This window comes from Podarcis tiliguerta, assembly GCF_965153285.1.
Source record: "Podarcis tiliguerta genome assembly, chromosome: 8".
Taxonomy (NCBI): domain Eukaryota; kingdom Metazoa; phylum Chordata; class Lepidosauria; order Squamata; family Lacertidae; genus Podarcis; species Podarcis tiliguerta.
Genome location: NC_139541.1, coordinates 69,551,563 through 69,579,102, shown reverse-complemented (window position 1 = coordinate 69,579,102; position 27,540 = coordinate 69,551,563). Strand labels below are relative to the sequence as shown.

The following is a 27,540-nucleotide window of genomic DNA, read 5'->3' as shown; positions in this document are numbered from 1 at the left end:
TTCCCCCTGTTAACGTTGACCTTGCACTTGCTTGTATTATTTCATCCTAATATTAAATTTGATTTATTGACTTTGCCTTACGTACTTGTTTTCAGTTGTGCCATGCGTTTTTGAAGGATTTTTTTTTTTTAAAATCACAAATAAATAAAAAGTAGTTGATGTCTCTTGTGAACTGCTTTGGACACTGGGAGAAAGGGGCATATCCACTAAACGAATAAAGGCTTTAAAAAAGTTATTTGCCCCCCCCCCAACCTTCTAAGCTAGTGGCTACTATTACATCTTGTCTGGGGGTGAGGGAAGAAGAGGAGGTATGATTTTGGGAGCTGGGAACTTGTGTGTGTGTGTGTGTGAACCACATGAAGAATTCCTGGGTTCTCTTTCCAAAGGGTCCTGGGATGGAGCGCGTGGGGCGGTAAGAAGCAAGTCCAAGGTCTGAGGTTTCCACCTCCTCCTTCCTCGATCCTCCTCTCACTTTCCACTGGCCCCTCCCTCCCCACGTGGAACGAAGCGGGGGGGGGGGGAGGAAGAGAGGGGGAAAAACACCCGCCAGCCCCGCATCTTCACGCCAGTCTTAGCGCTTCTCCCTCCCAGCTGGGCTGTGCCGCATTCGCTCTTGGCTACGGATCGAACCCGCGAAGAGGAGCAGCTGCGTCACCGCATCGACCACCACCACCACCATGGCTACCCCCCCGACGCCCCTGCATGGTGAGATTCGCCCCCCTCCCACCTCCGGGGGAGACGGGGCAAGGACTGGGTGAGGGGGGCTTCCGAGCGGGGCACCCCACAAGCTCATCTAGTCCAGCCCCCCGCTTTGCCCAAGATTAGATATTGCGGGGCAGGAGGAAGCCTTCTTGGAAATCAGAGGCAGTGAGTTTTCTGGGTCGGGGGGTAGTTTAGGTATTTGCCCGCCACATTACTATTTTTTTGAGGTAGCCCGAGTTTTAGCCACCCGCTTCCTTCCAGAAGCAGAGAAAAATTGGAGAAGTGGGGCGCTGATGGGAGACCCCGCACAAAACCCACTCCTTTGCGCCTGCAAAAAAGGAAGCCCCGCTTGTTTCAAACGAGACTCGCTTCTCCGGGCAAAAACGAACCGGCAGATTTCCTTTGAAGGAGCCGGGAATCCGGAGCTGCTGCTCCTGCTCCGGAATCGCTCCGGAGTCGCTCCGGAGCGGACGGAAGAACTTCCGATTTGGGTGTCGAAAACTGCGCTAACCCTGGCTGCACTGAACCGGCCCGCTCCCTCCTTTCCCTGCAATTCCTTACATCAGGAGACAGGATGGTGTGTGTGTGTGTGTGTGTGTGTGTGTGTGTGTGTGTGTTGCGGGGTGGAGTGGGGCGGGCAGCGCTTGTGCTTCTGCAACTTTGAGGCACCGGGGAGCAGCTGCGTTGGGGAGACGGAATGAACTCCGCGGGGGCTGCAGGACCATCCCCAGGAAACCTTGGCTGGCTTGGGGCTGTTGGCGGTTTGATGGGAGCCGGCAGGTGCTCCGTGTACGAGCGAGCACCTATTGCCCTGGCATTTCTCTCTGTGTGGCTGTTGCTTAACTGGAGACTGCAGAGGCAGGTGTGAAGCTGTTGCCTTCCTGCTTGCTTCCTTCCTCGCCTCCCCTCCTCTTCTCCCCCCTCCCCCCCGCAGAATTCCCCCGGGAGGAGTCGCTGCAGGGGCTAAATGTGTGGGCTCTGAGTGTGTGTTTGCAGTCACATAGCATGTTGCCCGGCTCACTGCAGTCCTGGGAAGCCTGAAGTCATCAGCTTCTGCAGCTGCTGTTTGACTGACAGCACGGGGAGGACCAGGATGCTGCCCAGCGGCAGCGGCGGCAGCCTCTGTGCATCAAGGGGGTTGGAATGTGCAACTTTGCAGAAGCAGGGATGCTGCGGTTGTTTTGATGGCGGGGGTTGGCAGCGGGGTGGGAGAGGGAGAGTTTGTGCAGAGCTCTGAATGCCCAGTCAGTTGTGCTTGTGCGCTGCGTACACAGTGTACATGCCCTGTTTACTTTTCCCGGCTTCGACAGTGTTGAGAGTTGCTTGTGGTGCAGAGGAGTGTGTGTGTGTGTGTGTGTGAGAGAGAGATTGATTCTTTGCAGAAATTGTTGTAGATGATATCACTCACATCTATGATGCTTCATACCATATCAGACTGTTTGTCCATCCAGTCCAGTAAACTGACCAGCAGCAGATCTCCAAGATCTCAGACAGAGGGTCCCCTGCCCCACTGCCTGACCCTTTTTAACTGGTAATATTGGAATCCGAACTCAGGACCTTCTGAATGCAAAGCATTGGCTCCCTGCCTGAACTTTGGCCCCTCCAGCCCACACATGCTAAGATTCACTTCTTCGGACACAATGCCAAACGGTGGTTAGAGAACCTTTGCCATAGTTTCCCGTGAAACCCACACAGAGAAACTGTGTTGCATGGACCAGAATCAGAAACCATGGTTTGTAAGGGGTTTTTAAACTACGATTTGCAGTAACTGTAGCTTGGCGTGGCATCTAAATGGATGAATTGCAGTTACAGTTGCTGTTCCACCTCCAAGGGCTGGTACACCCAGAAAAGAGAGTGCTGAGCAGACAGAAAAAGGAAAGCAAGCGAGCCACTCTGAACCACGGTTTGCCTGCTGTACGTTTGAAAACACAAACTGGTTGGGGATCTAAACGATGGCTAGTGCAAACCATAGTTGGGCATGAAGTCTGAAGAGACACAGCCTTCTTGACATCTCACTCTCCCTAATTTACATCTATTACATTAATGTGCCTGGATAGCTCATTTAAATGGAGCATCCCCTCTATATAAAAGTTGCCTCGGTTAGGATGCAATTGTAGACAGGAGCAAAAACAGATGCTGTATCTTCTTGGCTTACTTGTATAAATGATGTTGCCCTGGGTGTGTTAGGGTGCATGCTTGAGCTGATTCTATGAATGCCATGTTACCATTGTGTGTGTGAAGTTTCAGGCTAGGTGCAGATGGTGTGATTGTGTGTGTATGCTGTACCATCTGCTAGTTTTGTGTGCGTGCATGAATGGCATTTTCTCCTGGGTGTGTATGTTGTATTGAGTGGGTGTTTGCAAGAGGGCGAGATCTGCGATTCTGTGCATTTGAGTGCATGGCCATGGTATCTAAGTTTGTCCTGTACATTTGGGACCTGGTAATGATGGATGTTCCTAGTTCCCATGAGGAATCAGGAAGGCAATTGGCAGGTAAACATACATAGGAGTTAGGTGCTAAGGATGAGATAACAATTGACAATAGGGGCATGAATACATTCCATCTCCCCATCGAACACCCCACATGTCTGCCAGCCATGCTGTCACCTAGTGGTCACACATATGGTATTACATGTGCTGTGTGTGTACTTGCATAAGGTTCTTCTACTCAATTGAGTAGGGGGTAGTAATAACAATAATAACAACAAATATTTTCTGGGTTGCCCCAGCCGCTCCGGGCAGCTTCCAATACATAGAAAAACATAATAAAAATTGAACCTTCACAACCTCCCTATACAGGGCTGCCTTCAGGTGTCTTCTAAACGTTGTATAGGGTTGGAGCACCCTTAAGGAAACCTACAAGCCCCACTGCTGACGTCCTCCAATTTCAGCTAAATCATACCCCCTCAATAGATTTCTAAAAACAGAAGCTGAAATGGCCGTCGAAAAGGCTAAGGGGGACAGACTCTCTCCCTGCAATTGAAGCACTGCCTATTTTTGGACGATATGCCTGGATTTCTGGTTCTCCAGTTTTAGGACTCCCTTCCCTGATTCTTTTCATTACCAATCCTCTTGGTTTTAAAACAAGAAAATGTTACCAGTACGTATCTTGTTTTATTGGTCTTAAGGCTTGCAACTGGATCAATGCAGTAGGCAGAGTCCATGGGGAATAGTTACTTCCATCGTCTGCAAAAAACAACAACAACCCCCCGTATATACATATCCCCCCTGCAAATGTGAAAAGTTATTCTGGAATATTTTACGGGCTGTGTTTTAAGTATTAAATTATGGTTTGTGCTGAGTATTATCTGGCTCCCTAATCAAATCTAAGCTCTTTTCATTTGCTTGATCCAGTTTGTAGCTGTTAAGGCTGTTGCAGCTGTGGACATGCGCGGTTCGTAATGATGTTGAATGCTCAGCCATTGGGGTGACAGGCTGGTTGGGTCAAGAGCACAATATCTCTTCTTCTCCATACATTTATTTAACATGGGTGGGGGGCATATGCATAGAGCTAACTTAGAATGTGTAGATTGTTGCTGGAGGGTCTCTGTAGCCCTTGGGGAAAGAACATATCTAAGTGGTAGAGGATCTGCTTCAAATGCAGGAGCTTCCAGGTTCAGTCCCCAGCATTTCCAGGTAGAAGAGGCTCCCTGCTTGAAATCCTGGAGAGCTGCTGCCAGTCAGTGTAGACCAGGGGTAGGCAACCTAAGGCCCATGGGCCGGATGTGGCCCAACCGCCTTCTCAATCTGGCCCAAGGATGGTACGGCAATCAGCGTGTTTTTGCATGAGTAGAATGTGTCCTTTGATTTAAAATGCATCTCTGGGTTATTTGTGGAGCCTGCCTGATGTATTTACATGAGCAGAAAATGTGCTTTTATTTAAAATGCATCCGTAGGTTATTTATGGGGCATAGGAATTCGTTTATCCCCCCCCCCATATAGTCCAGCCCACCACATGGTCTGGGGGATGGTGGACCGGCCCATGGCTGAAAAAGGTTGCTGACCCCTGAGCTAGACAGACCAGTGGCCTCACTCTGTAGAAGGCAGCTTCCCATTTTCCCCTCCTCCATGTGATCCAACAACCAGGGTACCTGCAGTTTCATAAATGGGATGTTCGCCAGGTACGAAGCAAGGGAACAAGCCTCTATTACACATAAGGCTCATAATGTGTGCGACCATCTCCCCTGTTTGAAGTGTGGTTGTAATACACTCTGGAAATGTGACCCTGTGGCAGGATATGTTGCCGTTGCTCGGGAGGGACTTTTGGACCAGCCACCAGTCTGCAGGCATTCTAGGAAAGGTGTACGTCTGTTTACTAGGGAAGGCGAGCGTACAGGGTGTGCTTTTGTGTGTGTTCGTGCATGCATGCATGCATCCAGCAGTCTGCAACAGTTCCCCTCCTCCTCGTCGTGATGGAACTGCCCTCTCTGCCCAGGCCAAGGTGATGTGCTTTCCTGCACGCAGGCTGGGAAGTTGGAGGGAGTCAGGAAAGGTTATTGTTTGCTACATGCATCGATCCCAGCCACAGAAGGTTATGCGCCTGCTTAGTAACTCAGCTGCTCAGGGCCATTTGCAGTGGCAAACTTAAGTTTGTGTACTCCGCAGCAGTCAACAGAGAGAGCCAGACAATCGCAGCTCCTTGCCAAGCGTGCTTGTATGATGCAAAAGTTTGTTGCATTCAGTGCTGGATTTACGTATAAGCTAAACAAGCTATAGCTGAGGGCCCCACTCTCTTGGGGCCCCCCCACAAAAATTAAAGAAAAAACAACTGGATGTACATTTCCAAAATATAAGATAAAAAACCAAATAAAATAAAACCTACATACAGCAACAGTGTTTTGTGTTGTGTAGGCTCCTATGATGTAAGTAATGGCTCCTATGATGTAAGCAGCCTGCTAGCCTGCTCCCTAGCCTGGTTTGCTCATTTCTATATCAATTACTTTGATAAAATACATATTTTGTTATGTGCAAATGGCTTTAGATACCTATTAGGTCCATAAATTACCATATAGCATATATTCAACACAAAAAAACCCTGTGAGAATTTGTTGTTGACAAAGGACAGCTGGACATATAAAGGGCCTCAGTAGCTTAGGGTGTCATCAAACCTAAATCCAGCCCTGGTTACATTCATTCTTTAGATGTTTAGGTGTACGCTTAAAGCAATTTGCTCAGGGCTAAAACAAATGTACCGGCCACAGTTGTCCCTAAACGGCTTGGGATAAGCACCTACCAGATTCCTGAATGTGAGCACTGGCTGTTTGTTACTTACCTGCACATCTGTTTGCATTTTTCATGTATGCCCTGCTAGAAGTGTGGTTGCTGTTTGTCCATTGGTAAAGTCCTCTCCCCACTCCCCACCCCAAACCAGTGAGTTAAATAAATACTGTATCCCCTTTTGGAACTCTTGCATTCCCAGGCTACCTATCCTTTGAAAATCACTTGTGTAACGTTTGAGAAAGCCTTTCCCCTCTCAGCCTCTAGGAGGAAGCTTCCCTTGGCAAGTGTGGGCAGCCTGCAAAACCGTACAGCCATAGATTTATCCACATCTGCATTGATTTATTTATTTGATTGATTGATATATACTTCCCTTCATCAAAAGATCTCAGGGCAGCTCACAAGATAACAATACAAGATAAGAGCACAAAGAAATAGTTAAAACAGAAGCAATGAAGCAACTTAGCCAGATGGGTGGGGTATAAATAATATAATCGTTGTCGTCGTCATCATTATTAATAACCCCACCTCGCACAAACACATTTAAAAGGCTGCAGAATATTACTCAGCCAAAGGCCTGGTTGAAGAGGACTGTTTTTGCCTGGTGCCTTAAAATATATATGATGAAGATGCCTCATGAATCTCCCTAGGGAGAGTATTCCACAAACAGGGAGCCGCTGCAGAAAAGGCCAATTCTTGTGTTGTTGCCAGCCTCAGAACCTCTTGTAGAGGAGGTACACAAAAAAGGGCCTCGGTTTTACTAGGGAAAACAGGTAGGAAGTAAATTCCATGTGAATTCAGATACCCACGGGTGCACTAACCTCCTTAGGGAATATTCTCCTGGGTTATTATTCACAGAATCATATGCATTGTTGGTTTTTAACCCAAGTTACTGAATGTGGAAACATTTTAGGCTGCAGTCCTGGGCCCACTTACCTGGGAGTTGAACCCGGTGGGGTTTATTTCTGATTATAGGCTTGGAATGTGTAGGGCTGAACTGCTAGGTTTGTTTCTGCAGTCATCAATAGCCACTGAACACATAATTTGAATTCGGGTGGGGGGAGGGCATTCTCAGCCACCTTGATTTTGTGGTCAAACAGAATGGTTTAAAGGATATTAAGGATTTCAGAAATCTGTGGTAGTTGAGCATGAGGACATGTCTTGTGACACCAACAGAGACCTCCTCTGACATTTCTGCTGCTATTTTTCACCAGCAGAGAAACCTAAGAGCTGTCACTTATGTGTAGTGCTGGATGTTTGCATATTCATGAGAAGCGGTTGCTATTTGTGCCCGATGGAGAATTATTTGAGGTGAAAAGCTCCATGGTTTGCTGAAAGGCTCCTGACAAATAAAGAGACCTATTGGACAAGTGCGCAAATTTTTAAATGTGTGACAGAACTCTTCGATTATCCCGCTAAAGAGTTCTGTGTCACCTTGAAGCCTATGCACCTGGAGCCCAATCCCCCCAAATCTGTTCCATAGCTGATCCTCTCCAGAACCTATCCAGTAACAACTGGCTGTCTTGCTCATACCATGATAAATGAGACAGTTCCTCCATCAAAGCTCTTGCCTGCCTATCCACAATTTTAAGGAGATATTACTTTGCAGAATAATATTGGTGACTCATAATTAATGTATTACTTCTCATTTGAAGTATTTTACAGTCCTTATCTCACTGAGCCTCATAAGAAGCCTGTAGGCTCCCGCTTTATTACTTCCATTTCAGAGATGGAGAAATCAAGTTAAACCACAGTGAGTTGCCTAGGACCACCCTCTGAGCCCATTGACGACTTCGCATTAGAATAACAGACCAAATGAAATTCACACAAATTTGGAATTCATTAACACCTCCGTATTCAGATTTGATTTAAAAAAAGAATTCAGACGATCCAGTTTTGCTTCTGAAATTCAAATGATTGTGGTATTTAAAAGAACATGAACTCCTTTTTGTAGGTGAGTTTTAAGGCAATATTAAGTATTCTTGCTAAAGTCAACATCTCTGCACCTTAAAAACTAAATATCCAACAGTCTCCGTAATTGGATGTAGTGAAAAACAATCCGACGGGCAGGTTTTATAAACAAATTCAGATTAGAATCTGCTGGAGACTAAAGTCCTCTGCAACATTTGTTTCTGCTTCACAACAAACCTTTAAACAGTATTTGCAATAGCAACAATAATAATACTCATCATCATCACTCAAAGCTAGTTCCCAGGCACAGGTTAGACTTGTGATCAGAGCTTAATTTTTAAAGAGGGGCCAGACTAAAATATGGACTACACATGTAAACTGGTTTCAAGCTTAACTGTCATGATTACCAACCAATAACTCTGGAACTATAATGTGAAGACGCATTGGGGCCCCTAAAAGGGGGTTCTTTGCACACTCACAAAACTGCAATTCCCAGAATCCTACATTAGTTACTGCTTAGTTACTGCTACATTAGTTACTACATTAGTTACTGCTCAGTTTAGATTTGTAGTGTGCAAATAGTGTCGGAAATCATACCACGATCCTGCCAACTTGGAAGTCTTCTACTTAAGCCTAGATGGCAGGCTGAGTCACTGATGAGGGAAAGGTACTCTGCACATGCTTAGGGCCACTGATCTTAATTGCGTTTCTAGGGCCGAGCTCTGGCATTCTGAGAACAGGCTCTGTGACTTAATTACTGGAGCAGTCTAGCCCAGAAGGAAACTACTTGTGGTCAATGCACCATTAATGCTTATCGTATCAGAGCAGATATTGTTGCCTATTAAGAGTTCCTGCCTCAGGCAGTTTTCAGATGCAGAATTACCTTTCCAAATGCTCACAGTCCTTAACCTACCACCGGCATTATCCTGGACCCCTGCCCAGCAAGAATCTGCCAGCCAAAGAAATGCTGTTTTACTTCAAGGACTTCTGAGGGGCTGGCCTGGAGCCACAAACACCCCACCTCCATCTTCCAACCTCGAATCCCAAATTCTGAACAGGGTCAGCACTTTAAACAGAATTCCTAGGCATCTTCAGCACTGCAGAGCACCAGCCCCATAGGCTGCTTTGATTTTGGTGGGCAGGCGAGGACATTCTCAGCCTGATTGTGGCAGGAGGTGTTGTGGGGAGAAGGAGAGAGAGAGAGAGAAAGAAATGCTTCTCCATTTAATAAGCATCTCTGGGAAGCGCCTCTCCCTTTATCTCTGCGGCTGCCCTGGTTATTGCTGTCTGCAGGGTGTTTCCCTGGCCGGCTTCCAGAACTTTCTGGGAAACCTGCTGACTCAGCGGTGGGAGAGCTTGACCCACACACCAGCCTCCTGTCTGGCCCCCTGGATTCCTGGACAGGCCGCAGGGGATACAGGAGGGGCAGAGGGAAGCAGGAAGGGTGAGAGATGGGACTCTTGGGAGCGCAAGAGGGGATCTGAGGACACGGGTGGTCGTTTTCATTCGCCAGCCCTCCACTGGCAGGGCAGTTGTGAGTTTAAAAAAAGAGGGGTGCTTGTTTCGTGGTGGGGAGCAGCCAGGAAAGTTTCCTGTCGACAGCTGGCAAGGCGCCAGCTGCGTGGCTCCCCAAGCGAGCATCCTGTCTCCTCAGCTGCCCCCTCCTAGCCCTGGCAGCGGATTAAGACACTGCGCCCGGCTATGCGGTGTCCTGTCTCCATGGCAACTCCCCATCCCCTGCATTGGAGTTTGCATTATTCATCCGCAGTCCCCGTGCTGCAGCAGCAACCGCCCTCAATCTTGCATCAAGCACTTTGGAGCCCTCTCCCTACCTATATTCTGCAGATAGGTTTGGGCGGGGGGGGGGGGAGAAGGGGGGAGAGCGAAGGAATCACTTATGCAGGTGACCGGGATGGGTAGGGTGGGTTTGTTTAATAAGAGGTAGGGGCACTTGAAGCAGGCCTTTCTCCCAATAACCCAGAATGATGGAGCCGAGATCTGCTCTTAGAGGAGGGGCATAGGTGGCGATTTGACTTAGGGGGGCAGTGGGAGGGGGCACTTTTGAGAATGGGAGAAGGGAGCAAGTGAAAACCGGTGTGCGTGTGTCTTGCTAACTCTTGGTTTTAACGTCACTTCCAGCTATAGCAGAGAAAGCTGCCTGCTGTCTGAAGTATAAATATATATCGGGAGAAGTTGCAGCAGCTGGTATTTTCTCTTTTTGTGTTGCTCCTAAAAGACATAGCAGTTCCATTTGGAAATCTGGGGCATGCACCAAAAGGGATGGATAGAGGGAGAGGTTGATGGTGCAGAGAACTGGGGAGGGGTTTTTTTTTGGGGGGGGGGAATGTGGTCAAATGTCATTCTGTGTGTGAGGTGAGTGGCCTTTACAAAAAGGTGGAAGAAATAGTGGGCAGGTGTGAATATTTGTGTAGCTGGGTTATCTTTGGCTATGCAGATGATTTTTTAAAAAAATGTATTAATTTATCCCACTTTTTCCTCAAAGGAGCTCAAGATGGCCCATTTTGCCTCCCCATTTCATCCTCACAATAACCCTGTGAGGTAGGCTCAGGCTGGGCTGAGAGACAGTGACTCACTAAAGCTCACCCAGGGAGCTTCATGGCTGAATGGGGCTTTGAATCCCAATTTCCCAGATCCTAGTCCAACACTCTAACCATTGCACGACACCGTCTTCCCAAGGATTTTCTCAAGTTGAGGGGTGTTTGACCCATGTATGGGTTGCAAGAAGCTGGAGGATATGGGAGATCTGCATTTATCTGCCTTTCCTGCAAATATGGCTGAAATTATATCAAGACACCATTGGTGGTGGTGAGAATGAACACCGTCCCAATGTGATGTGTCTAGACCTCCGTTGGCCAAACACCTGTGGGATGTCATGTTCACTGGAAATGTGTTTGAAGTCATCTCCTCTGGCCTAGAACCTCTTCCACTGAAGCCTAGATAGATGGCTGTATGTAATTAGTTACTGGTGAGGGAAAGGCACTCTGTATATGCCCAGAGTCACTCTTGATGGTGTTCCTTGTTCTACGGCCCTGGCATTCTGAAAATGGCCTCTGTGGCTAATCGCTGGTGCAACTTAGATTTGCCCTCTATGTGGAATGTGATCCACCACACTCCCCATAAGTCAGAAATGTGGCAATATTTCGAGTTGCAAGGAGCTGTCAACGATGTTCCTCACAAGCAGAGAGGTCTCCCCCATTACCTGCTGGTGAATCCTTTTAACTGGTGATAGCAGGGATTGAACCTGTGACCTTCTGCCTTCAATGCAGGTGCCCTGCCACTGAGTTAAAAGGATCCACCACTGCCCGTAAGCACCCCAGACTCCCTGATGAGTCAGTGTCATTCTGTCCTATCTTGATAGTGCTGCTTGAATCATTATTAGGGCACGTCTACACTGCAAAATTAAAACCAGTTTTACTCTCCAAGTCTCTTCTGAAGGATCATAGGAACTGGCATTTTTGGAAGGTACTGGGAAGTTTACATTAAGAGAGACCAGACCCTTCGCCAGAACAAGAGTTCACAGAGTTCCTTAGTTGGGAACTTCAGCCACTAAAGAGATTTAGAAACTGGTTTGAGTGTATAGGCTTTGCATACCCAGAACACCAAATTCCTACCTATAGCAGCCTTCATGATCCACTGAAAGTGTAATTAGATTAGATGGCAGGTTGCAGTACTGTTGGATCTCCCATCTTTGCCTTCTTCAAGGGACCGTTTGCACAACAAGCAAAACACTTTCTGTACCACTCCAGAAAAAGGGACTCTTTTGCAAGATTTATTTCCCTCCAGTTGCACCTCTTTTGGGGACAAGCACAAGACCAGAACCACATTCCCAGCTCAGAGGCAGCATCCAGAATTGCATTGTTAAAAGATGCTACCCAATGTGGTCCAAGACCACTGTTTGGAGAACTAGGTCAGCAAGCAGACCTAGTGGTGGGAGGAAAAAATCCTTAAATAAGAGACACGGGGGAATGACTAATGGACTTCAATGTCTGTACACTAATGCACAAAGCATGGGAAATAAACAAGATGAGCTTGAGCTCTTGGTACAGCAAACTAAATATGACATAATAGGCATCACTGAAACCTGGTGGGATAAGTCGCACGATTGGAATGTAAAAATGGAGGGATACAATCTATTTCAGAGAAACAGACCAGACAAGAAAGGAGGAGGAGTGGCGTTATATGTCAGGGATGTGTATACCTGTGAAGAGATCCAAGATTTAGAACCTCAAAGCCAAAGTGAGAGCATTTGGGTCAAAATTAAGGGAGAGAAGAATAATAGTGACCTCATTGTGGGAGTTTACTATAGATCCCCAAGCCAAACGGAGGACATAGATGATGCCTTCCTGGAACAGATGGCCAAGCATGCAAAAGGAAGGGAGATAGTAGTAATGGGGGACTTCAATTACCCAGATATTTGTTGGATGTCAGACTCAGCCAAGAGCATAAGGTCAAACAGATTCCTCACTGGCCTTGCAGACAACTTCATTGTCCAGAAAGTGGGAGAAGCAACAAGAGGAACAGCCATTTTAGATCTGGTCCTAACCAATGTCGATGACCTGGTTAATGGGGTAGAAGTGGAAGGATCATTAGGCGCAAGTGATCATGCTCTTCTGAAGTTTACTATACAACGGAAAGGAGCAGCCAAGCATACTAGGACTCAATTTCTTGACTTTAAGAAAGCCGACTTCATAAAACTTAGGGAAGTGCTGGGTGAGATCCCATGGACAGTAATACTAAAAGGAAAGGGAGTTCATGATGGCTGGGAGTTTGTTAAGAGGGAGATAGTAAAAGCACAACTTCAGGCAATACCAATGAGACGGAAACATGGAAGGTGCCTAAAGAAGCCAGGGTGGCTATCTAAAGAACTTTTAACTGAGTTAAGATTAAAAAAGGATGTGTACAAAAAATGGAAAAGGGGGGAAACCACCAAAGAGGAATTCAAACAAATAGCCAGCACGTGTAGACACAAAGTCAGAAAAGCTAAAGCACAGAATGAACTCAGGCTTGCTAGAGAGGTTAAAAGCAACAAAAAAGGCTTTTATGGGTTTGTTCGTAGCAAAAGGAAGAACAAAGAAACAGTGGGGTCACTCAGAGGAGAAGATGGTGAAATGCAAACAGGGGACACAGAAAGGGCTGAACTCCTCAATGCCTTCTTTGCCTCAGTCTTCTCCGATAAAGAAAACAATGCCCGACCTGAAGAATTTGGAGGAAATGATTCAGCAGAGGAAACACAGCCCAGAATAACTAAGGAGATAGTACAAGAATACTTGGCTAGTTTAGATGTATTCAAGTCTCCAGGGCCAGATGAACTGCATCCAAGAGTATTAAAAGAACTGGCAGATGTGATCTCGGAACCACTGGCAGTCATCTTTGAGAATTCCTGGAGAACAGGCGAAGTCCCGGCAGACTGGAGGAGGGCAAATGTTGTCCCTATTTTCAAAAAGGGGAAAAGAGAGGACCCAAATAATTACCGCCCAGTCAGTCTAACATCAATACCAGGGAAGATTCTGGAGCAGATCATTAAGCAAACAATCTGTGAGCACCTAGAAAGGAATGCTGTGATCACCAATAGTCAGCATGGATTTCTGAAAAATAAGTCATGTCAGACTAACCTGATCTCATTTTTTGACAGAATTACAAGCCTGGTAGATGAAGGGAACGCAGTGGATGTAGTCTACCTTGATTTCAGCAAGGCATTTGACAAGGTGCCCCATGATATTCTTGTAAAGAAGCTGGTAAAATGCGGTCTTGACTATGCTACCACTCAGTGGATTTGTAACTGGCTGACTGACCGGACCCAAAGGGTGCTCATCAATGGTTCCTCTTCATCCTGGAGAAGAGTGACTAGTGGGGTGCCACAGGGTTCTGTCTTGGGCCCGGTCTTATTCAACATCTTTATCAACGACTTGGATGATGGACTCAAGGGCATCCTGATCAAATTTGCAGATGACACCAAACTGGGAGGGGTGGCTAACACCCCAGAAGACAGGATCACACTTCAAAACGACCTTGACAGATTAGAGAACTGGGCCAAAACAAACAAGATGAATTTTAACAGGGAGAAATGTAAAGTATTGCACTTGGGCAAAAAAAATAAGAGGCACAAATACAAGATGGGTGACACCTGGCTTGAGAGCAGTACATGTGAAAAGGATCTAGGAGTCTTGGTTGACCACAAACTTAACATGAGCCAACAGTGTGACGCGGCAGCTAAAAAAGCCAATGCAATTCTGGGCTGCATCAATAGGAGTATAGCATCTAGATCAAGGGAAGTTATAGTGCCACTGTATTCTGCTCTGGTCAGACCTCACCTGGAGTACTGTGTCCAGTTCTGGGCACCACAGTTCAAGAAGGACACTGACAAACTAGAACGTGTACAGAGGAGGGCAACCAAAATGGTCAAAGGCCTGGAAACAATGCCTTATGAGGATCGGCTAAGGGAGCTGGGCATGTTTAGCCTGGAGAAGAGGAGGTTAAGGGGGGATATGATAGCCATGTTCAAATATATAAAAGGATGTCACATAGAGGAGGGAGAAAGGTTGTTTTCTGCTGCTCCAGAGAAGCGGACACGGAGCAATGGATACAAACTACAAGAAAGAAGATTCCACCTAAACATTAGGAAGAACTTCCTGACAGTAAGAGCTGTTCGACAGTGGAATTTGCTGCCAAGGAGTGTGGTGGAGTCTCCTTCTTTGGAGGTCTTTAAGCAGAGGCTTGACAACCATATGTCAGGAGTGCTCTGATGGTGTTTCCTGCTTGGCAGGGGGTTGGACTCGATGACCCTTGTGGTCTCTTCCAACTCTATGATTCTATGATTCTATGATTCTATTCTATGAACTAGGGCCTGCCCTTCCAATAGATGCCATGAAATAGTCTGAAGGAACGTGGGACCACCGCCTTACTGAAGCTAGACAGGTCCAAGTCTGGTTCATTTCTGGAAGGGTGACGCCTTGGGTTCAAGGATGGAAAAAACACAATACATCATTGTAAGAAAATAAACAAAAATAAATAAATAAATAAATAAATTTAAGGCAGTTGCCTTAAATTGTAGGCAATACTAAAGGATGTCAAACTGCCAGCTATTCACATTTTTTTTTACCATGGGGAGGGGACACCATTTGAATTTTCCAATCAGGTATCAAAACATCTTGGGATCAGAAGCAAAACACTCCCAACCAGAGTTGCTATATATACACGCAGAGGCAGGCACTTAATGGTCAATTCTTAGAAAAAAATGTGTTCTTCATTCTACAATGGCAGAAATCCCATGCTGGTCTGGAAGCAGCGATAGGTGTCAATTCATACCTGTTATCTTTAAAAGGTTGAAAGCAGCTGCAGTCGCTGCACCTCTCAACCCACTGCTCATTGGTCCCACTACCTCCCCTCCTTTCCCACTTACTGTATCAAGGACAACTTATAGCTTTGCTGAATAGGTAGGGTAGAAGAGCTTAGTGAGTGGAGGACCACGGTCAAAACCCCAGCTATTATATCATCACTCATTGCTTTAGATCTTAGGAAGTTAGAATAACGATACCTGGCAATCCTGTTTGAACCCACTCATGCCACGCTCGAATCCTGTCTTGATCTACACAAGGCAGTCAAGCAGGTTAGTTGTTAACACCACCAAGGAGAGCTCCTAGGGAGCAATTTGCTCCAACAGCACCAAGGAGAGCGCCCTGTGACAAGGTGTGAAAGAGGCCCTTTGAGATTCTTTCTCCAGTCCACTCCTTTTTGAAGAACCAGAACAGGAGTGGGGCACCTCTGGCCAAAGGAGCAAATGCACTCCTCCAAGCCTCTTTCTCTGGTCCTTGGGACTCTCCCCATGCCACACCCTCTCTCCAGGACACACCCCTCATCAGCCCTACTTTGCACCTTCCTTGGATGCTTTTGCCTGTCTGGAATTTGTCCTTAAACTCTGATCCTGCCTCTTTCTTGCCTGGATGAAAGTGCGTGTGCATATAGGAAGTAGTCTACTATACCAAGGTAACATGTACATTCATGGCTCCACCCACGTTTGCCTCTGGCCCTTCCTACCACCGGCCTGGAAGGCAATGAGACCTTTGGCCTGAAAAATGTTCCCAAGCCCTGAACTAGGGTAAGGTAGTGTGGGAGTCAGTTTGTTCCTCAAGCCCAGGGCAAATTGCTTATGAGAGTCCTGGTTCTGGTTCTACGACACCTGATTTAGATGTAGCAATGATCACCAATGGTGATCATTGGTTTTCATGATGGTTTTCAAAGAGGATTAGACAAATTCATGAACGGTGAGGCCATCAGTGTCTACTAGACATTCTGGCTATGTTCTGCCTTTACTGCTGGAGGCAGCATGCTGGGAATCACAAGTGGGGAGGGGGCTACTACATTCATATCCTGCTTGGGGGCTGCCACAGGCATCTGGTTGGCCACTGTGAGAACAAGATGCTGGACTAAATGGGCCTTTGGCCTGACCCAGCAGATCTCTTCTTATGTGGGTTCCTGCCTGGTAGCTTTGGGTTTCAGCACCTTCTTAAGCACCAGCCAGGAACCTGGTGCAGCTCTTTGGGCAGTGATGTTGTAGCTTCCAACTCAGTGTCCTGGTCACTGCTGGACTCTCATTTCATGGCACATCCTGTGTCAAACGGTTTGAAGGGAACCAGTGACTTCAGATTCACCAGATTGTGCTCCCTAAACTGAGAAATGTAGAAGGATCGTCATGGAAGGCTTAGAGGATGCTTAGAAGAAGCTAGGCGATAACCTTTAGCATCTCTCTTAAATAAGAACAGAACAGCAACAGGAAATGCATGGCAATACCCAGGTACAACGAAGCCCAGCGCCACCTAGTGACTAATGAGTATAATGACACTATCCACATAGTGGATACAGGAATGAACTATACAACATTTATTTAAGCCATTGTTTTGTAGTCAACCCTACTGGGTATGACATTACCCAAGACAATGATTTACCAGCCAATGAAATGAAATGCGCAATAGGCCTGGTTGCTCACTGTACTCTCACTCTCTGTTTTCTCCTCAGATAACAGCAGCCACATGGACCCCTTCACCTATGGTGAGTAATGTTGTAGAAATGCAACACAGTCGCTGGGTCTGAGGATTGTGTCATACCCAAAGTAGACCCACTGAAATTACTGAGCATGGCTAACTTGGGTCCACTATTCTCAATGGGATCTGCTCTGAGAAGAATTTACCTGGAGATCCTTTTGCCCCACACGAGAAGGAAGAGATATTGTAGGGAGTTGGCTGCCCCTCGGGGGTCCCTTTCAACTCTAGGTGGGGGCGGTGTTAAGATGTTGGGCTGCAAGGGTGGTGGTGATTGGGTTTTACAGGGAGAGGTGGGGCATGTCTCTGGGTGGCAGATACGGCATCTAAGGCATCTTGGTTTGGGTGCTTGGGTGACCATGAACATTGTACATTCTGATTGGCTCCATTACTCTTCCAGACTATGATACGCTGCGCACAGTGGGACTGGTCTTGGCCATCGTCATGTTTGTGCTGGGAATCTTGATAGCACTGAGTGAGTCACTTCTTTTTTTTATTGATGTATGCTTTCTTTATGCCTCTCTTGGCTTCTACACTGGACTCCCTGTCTGGTTCCTTCAGCTCCCAGTTCTGATATTTTACTTGGATCCAATATCTGCCCTATTCTGCCGACAAACCACCCAAATGCAGATACCTGTATCAGCCAAAGGAATCAGCAGCTACTGAAGAATCTAGCCTTCCTTCCTTCCTTCCTGTGTACAAGGTTCTAGAAGTAACATCTCAGGAAACTTTTGATGCCAGAGGTGCCAGGGGATTAGGAGCCCACAATAGCTCTCTGCTCATCCCCTCCAGTGACTAGTAGAAGCAACATATATGAGATGCCACAATAATGCAGTGGCTAGCATGTTCAACTTTGACCAACATCCATATCCCTGTTCAGCCACAAAGTTCACTGGTTGGTTTTGGACCAGTCATGGGAAGGTACCTTATATCAAGTCAAGACTCTTGTCTCCCTTGGTTGGAAACAGCTCTCCAGAAACTCAAGGAGATGTCTTTCCCATCTCCTGTTACTTGATCTTTTAAAGTAGATATGCTGGAGATTGAATGTTGGGACCTTTAATCTTCAAGGCATGAGTTGTTCCACTGAACCAATGGTGTTGGTCCTTGTCATGGCCCTTCCCTCAGTTTAACATAACTCACAGGGTTGTTGTTGTTGTGTGGTGAATCCCCAGCAATACTCTAAGCTTCATGGAAGAAGGGTGGGGCACACATGATAGGTAAACAAAAGAATGTAACATAAGCAAATTTAGTCATATTCTGCATCATGCTTATACATAACAACGTAAGAAGAGCTTTGCTGGGTCAGACCAAAGGTCCAACATCCTGTTCTCACAATGGCCAACCAGATGCCTATGGGAAACCTGCTTTCAGGACACGAGTGCAAATAATTCTACTTTTCTGGACACTTATTATTTTCATCCCAGAGCATAGGCAACCTTACCCACTGTGAGATACAGAAATGCAAGATACAGGTGCATGCGATGGGCCTGGAGCAATGACTTCTCAACTTCCAGGGCAAATAGCAGATTCAGGGGGGTTTCATTGGAAGGGAAAGGGTTAACCAAGGGATCTCCCTAGGTATATGTGGAAGGTGCATATATACATTTGTCACTGAGGCCATCCAGAGGAGCTCTGTTAGTTACAGACCCCCGACTGGCCTTAGCTAGATGACAGTCATTTAGTTTCTCCTCTAGCAGTGATTGAGGAAGACCGTTTTAGGCTGACAAGCCTTTGCAGCCATTAAAAACATTATTGATTAGCCAATCACCTTAATGATTATTTTGTACTGTATTTAAATAGCGTTTTACGTTTTATTGTCGAGTAATAACCTTATATTTTATGACACAGCTGTAATCTTTTCATAAACAAACAAAATATGAAAAGGAAAATACTTTTTAATAGCAGCCTGTTAAGGACCCGTGTGACCTTTCAGGACTGTGCTGAATATTGAGGTGGCAGTCGAAAGAGTGGCAGCGGAGGAGGAAGGAAGGAAACTGGGATAATGAGAGGAGAAGAGTTAATTGCCTTGCTAAAGCCCCTATTAGTTTTATCTAGACAAGGTGATAGATGGTGGGAGGGGAGGTAGATGCATGCTGTAAAGTTAACAAGCTAGTTTGCCTGCATTGTGCACAGATCTTTCAGGAGTGAAAAAGGGTGCCCTTCCCCTTTCTCATTATCAAGACACCTTTCACTATAGAGCTACAAAATGCCCAAGTTCAGCTTATCTGAATGCTCCAGTCCTAAATCTGAGCCACATTTCACTACAAAGTACAGCTGAGGCCAGTGGGTCTACCGGGTGTTCTGAGTGGGGGAGGTTCCTTTCCTCCACTCTAGACCATGCTATCCTCATGCTGAGAGCTCTGAACAGCACTACGTGGCTCCTTTTCCAGCTGGGCAGCAGCCCTGAATAAGAGGGTGAGGTTACGCTGCAACGTTTTGTTTCAGGCCCCAGTAGTATTTTTATTTATTTATGAATGACACTTCGTCCCCCCAGATAGCAAGACAGGATCGTTGTTGCAGCCTCCCAGCCCTTCCCTTCCACTCATACTTTGCTCTCTCTTTTCCCTTCCTGCTGCAGGTAAAAAGTTCAAGTGCAAAAAATCTGACCCCAGGTAGGTGCTTCCTGACCACCTTCTCTCTTGTCTTCATCCCTGAGCTGAACTCTGCAACACCCCCCACCTGACCTTCCTCCTCCTCAAACGTTGTGCCCTTCATCCCTATTCACTTGTTCCCTTTTCTGTGTCTTCATCTCTGCAGCCTGTCGGACCCCAGGGCATCGGGCAAGACTCCTAGTAAGTGTGGCGTGGCCTTGGGAGGGAGGGAGGCACAGGGCAAGTGGTATCTCATGGGCCTGTTTGTGTGTGTAGCCTTGTGCAAACTTAGCAGGCAACACAACCTCTCTCTCTCTCTATTTTCAATCGACTTAAAAGCAGACCAGGGGTCAGTGGTGGCTGGTGCATTGGGACTGGTAGGGTAGGCAGTCCGGAGGCCAACAGTAGGGGGCGCCAGAGACACCAATAGGTGAAGCCAGAGCCAATGACAAGCGAAGCCAACTAATTCTCGTTTTATCCTCATCCTCTTCCTTGTTGAGTTCTACAAATGCAACACTGAGACCATACCTTCCAGCACGGCATGGCCCGAATCTGGGACGTCATCTTCTGGGTCTCGAGCGAGTCACGTGACCTGCGTGAGATTGCAGCCCCCCTCCCAAAGCACTGTTTTCCGGCACAGCACCCAAAAACATGAGTTTTGGGGTGCCTTGAAATGCAAATTTCTGTGCGCCACGCCCAAAAATGGTGCAGCCTGAAATAGGGTGAGATCATGATGGCCATCTGGGCCTCTCGTAAAAAGAAAAGGGATGTCCTGTTTTTTTCCAGGACAGTTGACGGGTATGTGAGACTAAGGAGGAGGAAGCTGACAGCCAGAGCCCTTCCCTGCACCCCGGACTGGGTGCCAAGGCAGGCAGAAGGGGGCTGTCTGAGGGGCAGACTGAGGTTGGCAGGGCAGTGCTTCATACAGACCAGCCTCCACTGCCAGGGGTCCACCTGAACCGCCATATTTTACCCATAAGTGAGGTCACGTTTATTAGACATTCATTCTGATTTCTTCCCAGAGAGGTTAGACAACGTTGCTTCAAAAGCAGCCATTACCTCAGTTCCCAGCACATCCCTTTCCTTACTGCAAAAACAAATTAATAAAAATAAATATTTTGGGGGGAGGGGGAATGGGCCCTGTTGCAAAAGAGGGCCGAATCCATTTCAATGGTGCAAGCTGGATTTGCCAGGATGCGGTCGGACCCCCGTAAGAACAGCTACCGCCTCAAACTGCCCAGGGTGTTTCGAAAACAGCTCCCTTCCCGCCGATCTGAGTTTGTGCCCATGCGAAGGTGCCTGCTTCTCTGCCCCCTTCACCTTCTCCTTACGGAGGCATTGAGGAAATTGCGAGAGGGAGGGCAGCTTGAAGTTCCCACACCTGAGGTAACCTCCCGCCCACCTTCCGTTACCATGGAGTTTGCTGACGTTGGAGGGGATGCTGAGGACTCTATGGTGACGCCATGGCAACGGAGAGCACGATTCCTGCAGCAGCTGGGAAGCCTACAGGGAGACATTGTTTGCCAGGGCTCCCGAATGCTAGGATTCGTCTCTCTCCATCTCGTCGTGGCCACTGCCACTCTTCTCTCAAACTCTCCCTCTCTCCTTCTCCTTCTCTCTTCCAGCTCCAGCCGGTGGTGTGTAGGTGCCCTCGCCAATCTCTGCTGCTCCCGACTGGCTGGGGGATGAACTGCGCCCAGGAACATTTCTCCTGAGACCTTGGCACCTTGGCACCGACTGCCCGGGAGGGGGAGGGGCTCTCCGTTCTATCCTCGACAAGGGAGGGGCAATTTTATAACCAGTTAGCTCTTGCGCTTCCATTGCATGACGGGGGCGGGCACCTGGGCGGGGTTGGGGGAGCTACACAGGCCATGAGGTAGCAAAGTCCCTCTGCCTGTCTATTTCAGCTGGCACCCACCCCGCTGGGGGCTGCTTCCCATAACCCCCAAAACAGGGTCCCTTTAAACTGCAATAACGCTGCCTGCTGCCACCCTCTGGGAAACACCCACCCCATGCCACGCCGTGCCCCCCCCCCCAGCGATGCCCCCTTGCTTCTGGGCATATTAAACCCCCCCATAGCTGCTGCTGCTTTGCTTTCTGTGCCTCCCGCTACGCTGTGAGAAAAAAAAGAAGTCCAATGACCACGATAGCCACAAGGGGGACCCAAGAGCCAATCTGCCCCAGTGCTAGAAACCAGGACGCTTTTTTTGGGTGGGGTGGTGGTGTTGGGCCACCTGTGAAGCCAAGGATAGAGCCAGCCGAAGGAATAAAAAGGAGCGAGGGAGGGCTTGCTTTTGTGGCATACACTCCACTTCCCCCAGGGGGCGCTGCTCACAGCTTCTCCTTGCTGTACCATCCACATCTCCGTGTCTCTCATCCAAGCATGGAGCAAACGTTAACCAATCAATAAACGTGGGTTGTTTTTTTCTAACTAGACTCGCTTGCTTTGTTTTGTTTGTTGTTACCCTAATGGGCTCAAAAGTTCCGTCTCACCACTGGGTAGCTCAGTGGGGTAGAGCATGGTGCCGATAACACCAAGGTTGCAGGTTCGATTCCCCGTCTGGGACAAATGCATATTCCTGCATTGCAGGGGGGTTAGACTTAGATGATCCTCAGGGTCCTTCATAACTCTACAAGTCTATGATTCCAAGCTGTCTTGGGATCTGCAATTCTGAGCTTGCTGCATAAATGGCAGGATTTGGGTTCTAAAAGAGCTGAGTTCTACCCCCTCTTTTTTTTACTGATCTTCTGCTCCTGCGAGAAGTGAGGTTACAGGGAACCAGGCAGAGGGCCTTCTCGGTAGTGGCACCCGCCCTGTGGAATGCCCTCCCACCAAATGTCAAGGAAATAAACAACTACCTGACTTTTAGAAGACATCTGAAGGCAGCCCTGTTTAGGGAAGTTTTTAATGTCCGGTGTTTTATTCTGTTTTTAATCTCTGTTGGGAGCCACCCAGAGTGGCTGGGGAAACCCAGCCAGATGTGCGGGGCATTAATAATAATAATAATAATAATAATTCACTAGAACTAAGGAATAAGCTACACACCAGGTTGTAGGCAGCTAAGTTCTATGTGGAGTGCACTCATAGAAATTAATGGACGTAAATTTCTCATGTTAATTAATCCCAGTGGGCCTAATGTTGGAAACAATCCTTTGTATTAAATGTGGAGTTGCACTTACGATGCCTTTTTAAATGGTGGCTTTGGGAGGGGCTGATTAGGGTCAGGCAGAAAAGGTAAAGGACCCCTGGACGGTTAAGTCTAGTCAAAGGTTGCGGTGCTCATCTCACTTTCAGGTGACGGAGCCGGCATTTGTCCACAGACAGCTTTCTGGGTCATGTGGCCAGCATGACTAAACCACTTCTGGTGCAATGGAACACCGTGACAAGTGCCAGAGCTCACGGAAACGCCGTTTACCTTCCCGCCGCAGTGGTACCTATTTATTTACTTGCACTGGTATGCCTTTAAACTGCTAGGTTGGCAGAAGCTAGGACAGAGCAACAGGAGCTCAACCCATTGCATGGATTCGAACCACAGATCTTCTGATCGGAATCAAGGCCATAGGAACGGATGTGTTAATCTGATGAAAAATTGCCCCCCACTTCTCAAAGCTGCTACTTGCCATGTGTGGAGGGGAAGCTACAATTGGCCCCAAATGTGCCTTCCTTCCTGATACAGGTAAGAGCTGGTGGAGAAGGCAGATCTCAGCCCGAGAATGGAGAACGTTAAATAAAGTTACGGTGTGCCATGACAGCTGCTATTTTTGAAAACAAAAACAAATAAAAAACACAGCCCAGATGTGTTAAATGCAATAATGCGTTTAATTGCAACGTTTAGTCAGCCCCTTCTGAAAAGAAAAGGCCTTGATCTTCTTATTGAGATGCCCTCTTTTTGTTTTTGTTTTTCCGCTGGCTTTTAACATTGGCTTGGTCAGCAGAAACGAGCAGCTGAATGTGCTCCCCTCCACGGTGTGAAGTGTTTCACCTGCCAACTGGCTGCATCTTAGGCTGCAGAAGAACGGCACAGGCGGCTTTGTATTTGCGGCCAGTTGGCAACCCTGGACCATCTAATCAGCGTTATTGTGGCGATGGGGGAGGCGGAAAAAACCCACCAGCCATTCTTGGAATGCTGGCGTCCTTAACTAAGGAAGGGATGAATGAGCAGCTGCCTGGACCGCGGCCTGGTAAATTGCCATGATCAGAAGAAAGAGGAACACAACACATACAGAAAGAGGCAAATTGAGAGGGTGCGTGTGGCTGCCGCGCTGCCAACAAGGGCCAATCCACACTTCCGCTTGTCTTGTGCCTAGAAAACAAGGATCTGAGCAGTATCCTGCTTGTTCTGTACTTCCTAGGCACAGGTCTCTATGCAATTTGCCTAAAATAGAATAATAGAATTGTAGAGTCGGAAGGGACCCTTAGGGTCATCTAGTCCATCCCCCTGCAATGCAGGAATATGCAGGGAGCGAACCTCCAAGCTTGGTGTTATCAGCACCACGCTCAGCACCAACTGAGCGGTTTTGCCTTTGCCCTGCCGCTTTCCCACTGAAAACCTGCTCTTTAGTGCTAAATCAGAACAAACAGCAATCTGTGGGGAAACCCAATGGACATTTACTCCAGTTCAGCAGAAAAGAGCAGGTTTTCCCAGAGGGGAGGAGAGTAGTGGGGATGAGCCCTCAGTCTGTAAAAAAACCTGGATCCAGGGGCTGAGCCATGCCTCTAAATATATCCAGCGTTGTGGGGCCTCCTCCCCTGAGATTGCAAGAAAAATGTGGTGCTCTCTTTAGCGACCAGGGAAAACGCAGGGTCTCGCTTGCTTCCCTTTAGGTACCAATTTCCGACTATACTTGGGGCTTTATATGATGGGAAGTAATTCACAAATCCAATAAAGCTAATGCCCCATATTCTGAATGATCTCACCTGCTGAGCCAGGCAGAGAAACCCACGTTGTGAATGCAGCCGTGGCTGCCAAGATAACGCGTAATTCCGGTGCTTTGGGGCAGTAGAAATATGAGATGCTGGCACACATATCTTGCTAAAAGCGCCATGGGTGCCCACACACAAGAGTTGCCATGGGTAGCAAGAAAAGAAACGATGGTCCTCTGCACCGGAGGGGATCATCACATGCAAAAAAGCACCACGTAATTCTACCCTAATGCCGTCGCAGGTGTCCAAGTTTTGCAAGCTCACATTGTGCAAAGGGGACTTTCCCAGAACCCTCCAAATGCCTCTGCCTCTCAGCCTAGCAACCCCATCCTCCCCATCAGCCTATAGTGAACCAGCAGGTCATTACCTAGCCAATCAGATTTGGCTGCAGGATGACCCTGAGGCCAAATAGAAATTGCCTCCTTTTTGAATTAGCTTTATTAGACCTGATTGATCTGGTTGGCTAGGCTTCCTTTCCCCACACTGGTGCCCTCCAGCTGTTCTGGACCACAACTCCCATCAGCCTTAGCCAGCATCTGTTCTCTTGTTCTGAAAACATCATTAGATCCTTTAGATCTATCCAATTACCACCCGGTTTTGAATCTTCCATTCCTGGGTAAGGTGATTGAGAGAGCGGTTGCTGAACAGCTTGGTAGGTTTCTGGATGAAACATCGGCTCTCGATCCATTCCAGTCCGGCTTCCGCGCTGGTCATGGGACTGAGACGGCTCTGGTCGCCCTAACAGATGATCTCCGCAGGCAGCTGGATCGAGGCGGGTCGGGGCTGCTGATTCTTCTAGACCTGTCAGCAGCCTTCGACATGGTCGATCACGAACTCCTGGACCACCGCCTTGCCGACGTGGGGATCCAGGGCACAGTCCTTCAATGGCTGCGCTCGTTTCTCTCTGGTCGGGGACAGAGGGTGGCGCTTGGGGGGGAATTGTCATCGCGCCACTCCCTGGTGTGTGGAGTGCCTCAGGGTGCGATTCTCTCTCCGATGCTTTTTAACATCTTTATGCGCCCCCTCGCCCAGCTTGTCCGGAGTTTTGGGCTGGGCTGCCATCAGTATGCTGATGACACCCAACTCTATCTGTTGATGGATGGCCATCCTGACTCGGCCCCAGACACACTGACCAGATGCCTGGAAGCTGTGGCTGGATGGTTTCGTGGGAGCCGGTTGAAGTTAAATCCTTCGAAGACAGAGGTCCTCTGGCTGGGACGGGGCGATATGGGATTGAGGGGGCAACTCCCATCTCTTGCAGGGGTGCAACTAGTGCCAGCATCGTCCGTTAAGAGTTTGGGTGTAATCTTCGATACCTCCCTCTCTATGGAGGCGCAGATTACAGCTATAACAAAGGCGGCATTTTTTCATCTCCGCCAAGCTAAGCAGTTGGCTCCTTATCTCTCTCGTCCTGACCTAGCCACTGTGATCCACGCGACGGTCACCTCCAGACTGGATTATTGTAACTCGCTCTACGTGGGGCTGCCCTTGAGACTGACCCAGAAACTCCAGTGGGTGCAGAATGCCGCAGCGAGACTCCTTATGGGGTCGTCACTGCGAGATCACATTCATCCAGTACTATACCAGCTGCACTGGCTCCCGGTGGAGTACAGGATCAGGTTCAAGGTGCTGGTTTTAACCTTTAAAGCCCTATACGGCCTAGGACCCTCGTACCTGCGGGACCGCCTCTCCTGGTATGCCCCACAGAGAAACCTACAGTCAGCAAATAAAAACATCCTGAAGGTCCCAGGCCTCAGAGAGGTTAGGCTGGCCTCAACTAGAACCAGAGCTTTCTCGGCTGTGGCACCAATCTGGTGGAACGCTCTGTCACAAGAGACTAGGGCCCTGCGGGACTTGACATCTTTCCGCAGGGCCTGTAAGACAGAGCTGTTCCACCAGGCCTTTGGTCAGGGCGCAGCCTGACCCCCTCCTCTGGCAATCTGCACAGGGTCCTGCTTGCTGGTTGCCATCAATTTGTTTCTGATTGATTTTATGGTGGAAAGTTTTTAGAATGTTGGATTGTTTTTATTGTTGTTAGCCGCCCTGAGCCCGGCTTTGGCTGGGGAGGGCGGGGTATAAATAAAATTTATTATTATTATTATTATTATTATTAAGTGGGGAGCTATGGGGCAGTGGGGGCCCTCTCTGGTTTGGGGGACCACGGGCAGGAATGTCGTTTGGGTCCCCTTTAAAGGTACACGCATAACATTTCACTTATTTCTATACAGGAAGTTAAAAGGAAAGTAGGGATGATAGTATCACAATACGTTCCATCATGGTCAATTTTTTATTACAACCAGGGTGGAGAATATCACTTAATGTACTCTGAATACATGAATGCAAGCCACGAAAAGAAGCAAGCTGTGACCTTTGCATGTGGTACTCGTACATAAACAGAAACAGCCCCCCCCAACCCAAACCTCTTTAAAAAGCATATTAGTAGGAGGAGTAGGAGGTGAGTTGGTGATAACCAGTTCACTGATAAAAATTGCCATAGTGAATAATCCTATACGAGTACAGTGGTACCTCGGGGTACAGACGCTTCAGGTTACAGATGCTTCAGGTTACAGACGCTTCAGGTTACAGACGCTTCAGGTTACAGATGCTTCAGGTTACATACTCTGCTAACCTAGAAATATTACCTCGGGTTAAGAACTTTGCTTCAGGATAAGAACAGAAATCGTGCACCGGAAGCGCAGCGGCAGCAGGAGGCCCCATTAGCTAAAGTGGTGCTTCAGGTTAAGAACAGTTTCAGGTTAAGAACGGACCTCCGGAATGAATTAAGTACTTAACCCGAGGTACCACTGTAAATTCTCTAGTTCCCTATTTAATGAAACGAATTTTTTTGAGCCTTCCTGGAAGCAAAGCCCTCAGCCAAATCACCATGACCCAAACTTTCCCCAATTTTATGTTCAGCTGAAACCAATACTAATCCTACTAGACATTCTCACAACGTTTTGGAGGGCTGTTAGAGGCAGTCCTTTGCTTGAAGATCTCCTCCGTTTGAGGGCTGCTGAGCCCAAGACTACTTTAAAAATAAGGAGCCACCCAAAGGGCAGCAGAAGGGTCTTTGAAGTTTCCCATCCTGGTCAACAGACCAAAGAGGCAGGTGCAAACGTCCCCCGGTGCCCCCCCCCCCG

The 27,540-nt window shown here is 47.8% G+C and overlaps 1 protein-coding gene across 2 annotated transcripts; it reads left to right on the top strand.

The window, feature by feature from the left end:
• Positions 1-519: 519 nt before the first annotated feature.
• On the top strand, positions 520-21,907 carry LOC310684060 (FXYD domain-containing ion transport regulator 7-like). 2 transcript variants are annotated; one of them, XM_083454510.1, is made up of 6 exons: positions 520-705; positions 16,863-16,895; positions 17,286-17,360; positions 19,464-19,497; positions 19,643-19,677; positions 21,102-21,907. In XM_083454510.1, exons 1-6 carry the CDS (start codon positions 678-680, stop codon positions 21,119-21,121), a joined length of 225 nt encoding a protein of 74 aa, XP_083310636.1. In that variant the 5' UTR covers positions 520-677; the 3' UTR covers positions 21,122-21,907. The 2 variants fall into 2 exon arrangements, with proteins under 2 accessions (XP_083310636.1, XP_083310635.1); XM_083454509.1 differs by lacking the exon at positions 520-705 and adding an exon at positions 8,409-9,273.
• Positions 21,908-27,540: the final 5,633 nt, after the last annotated feature.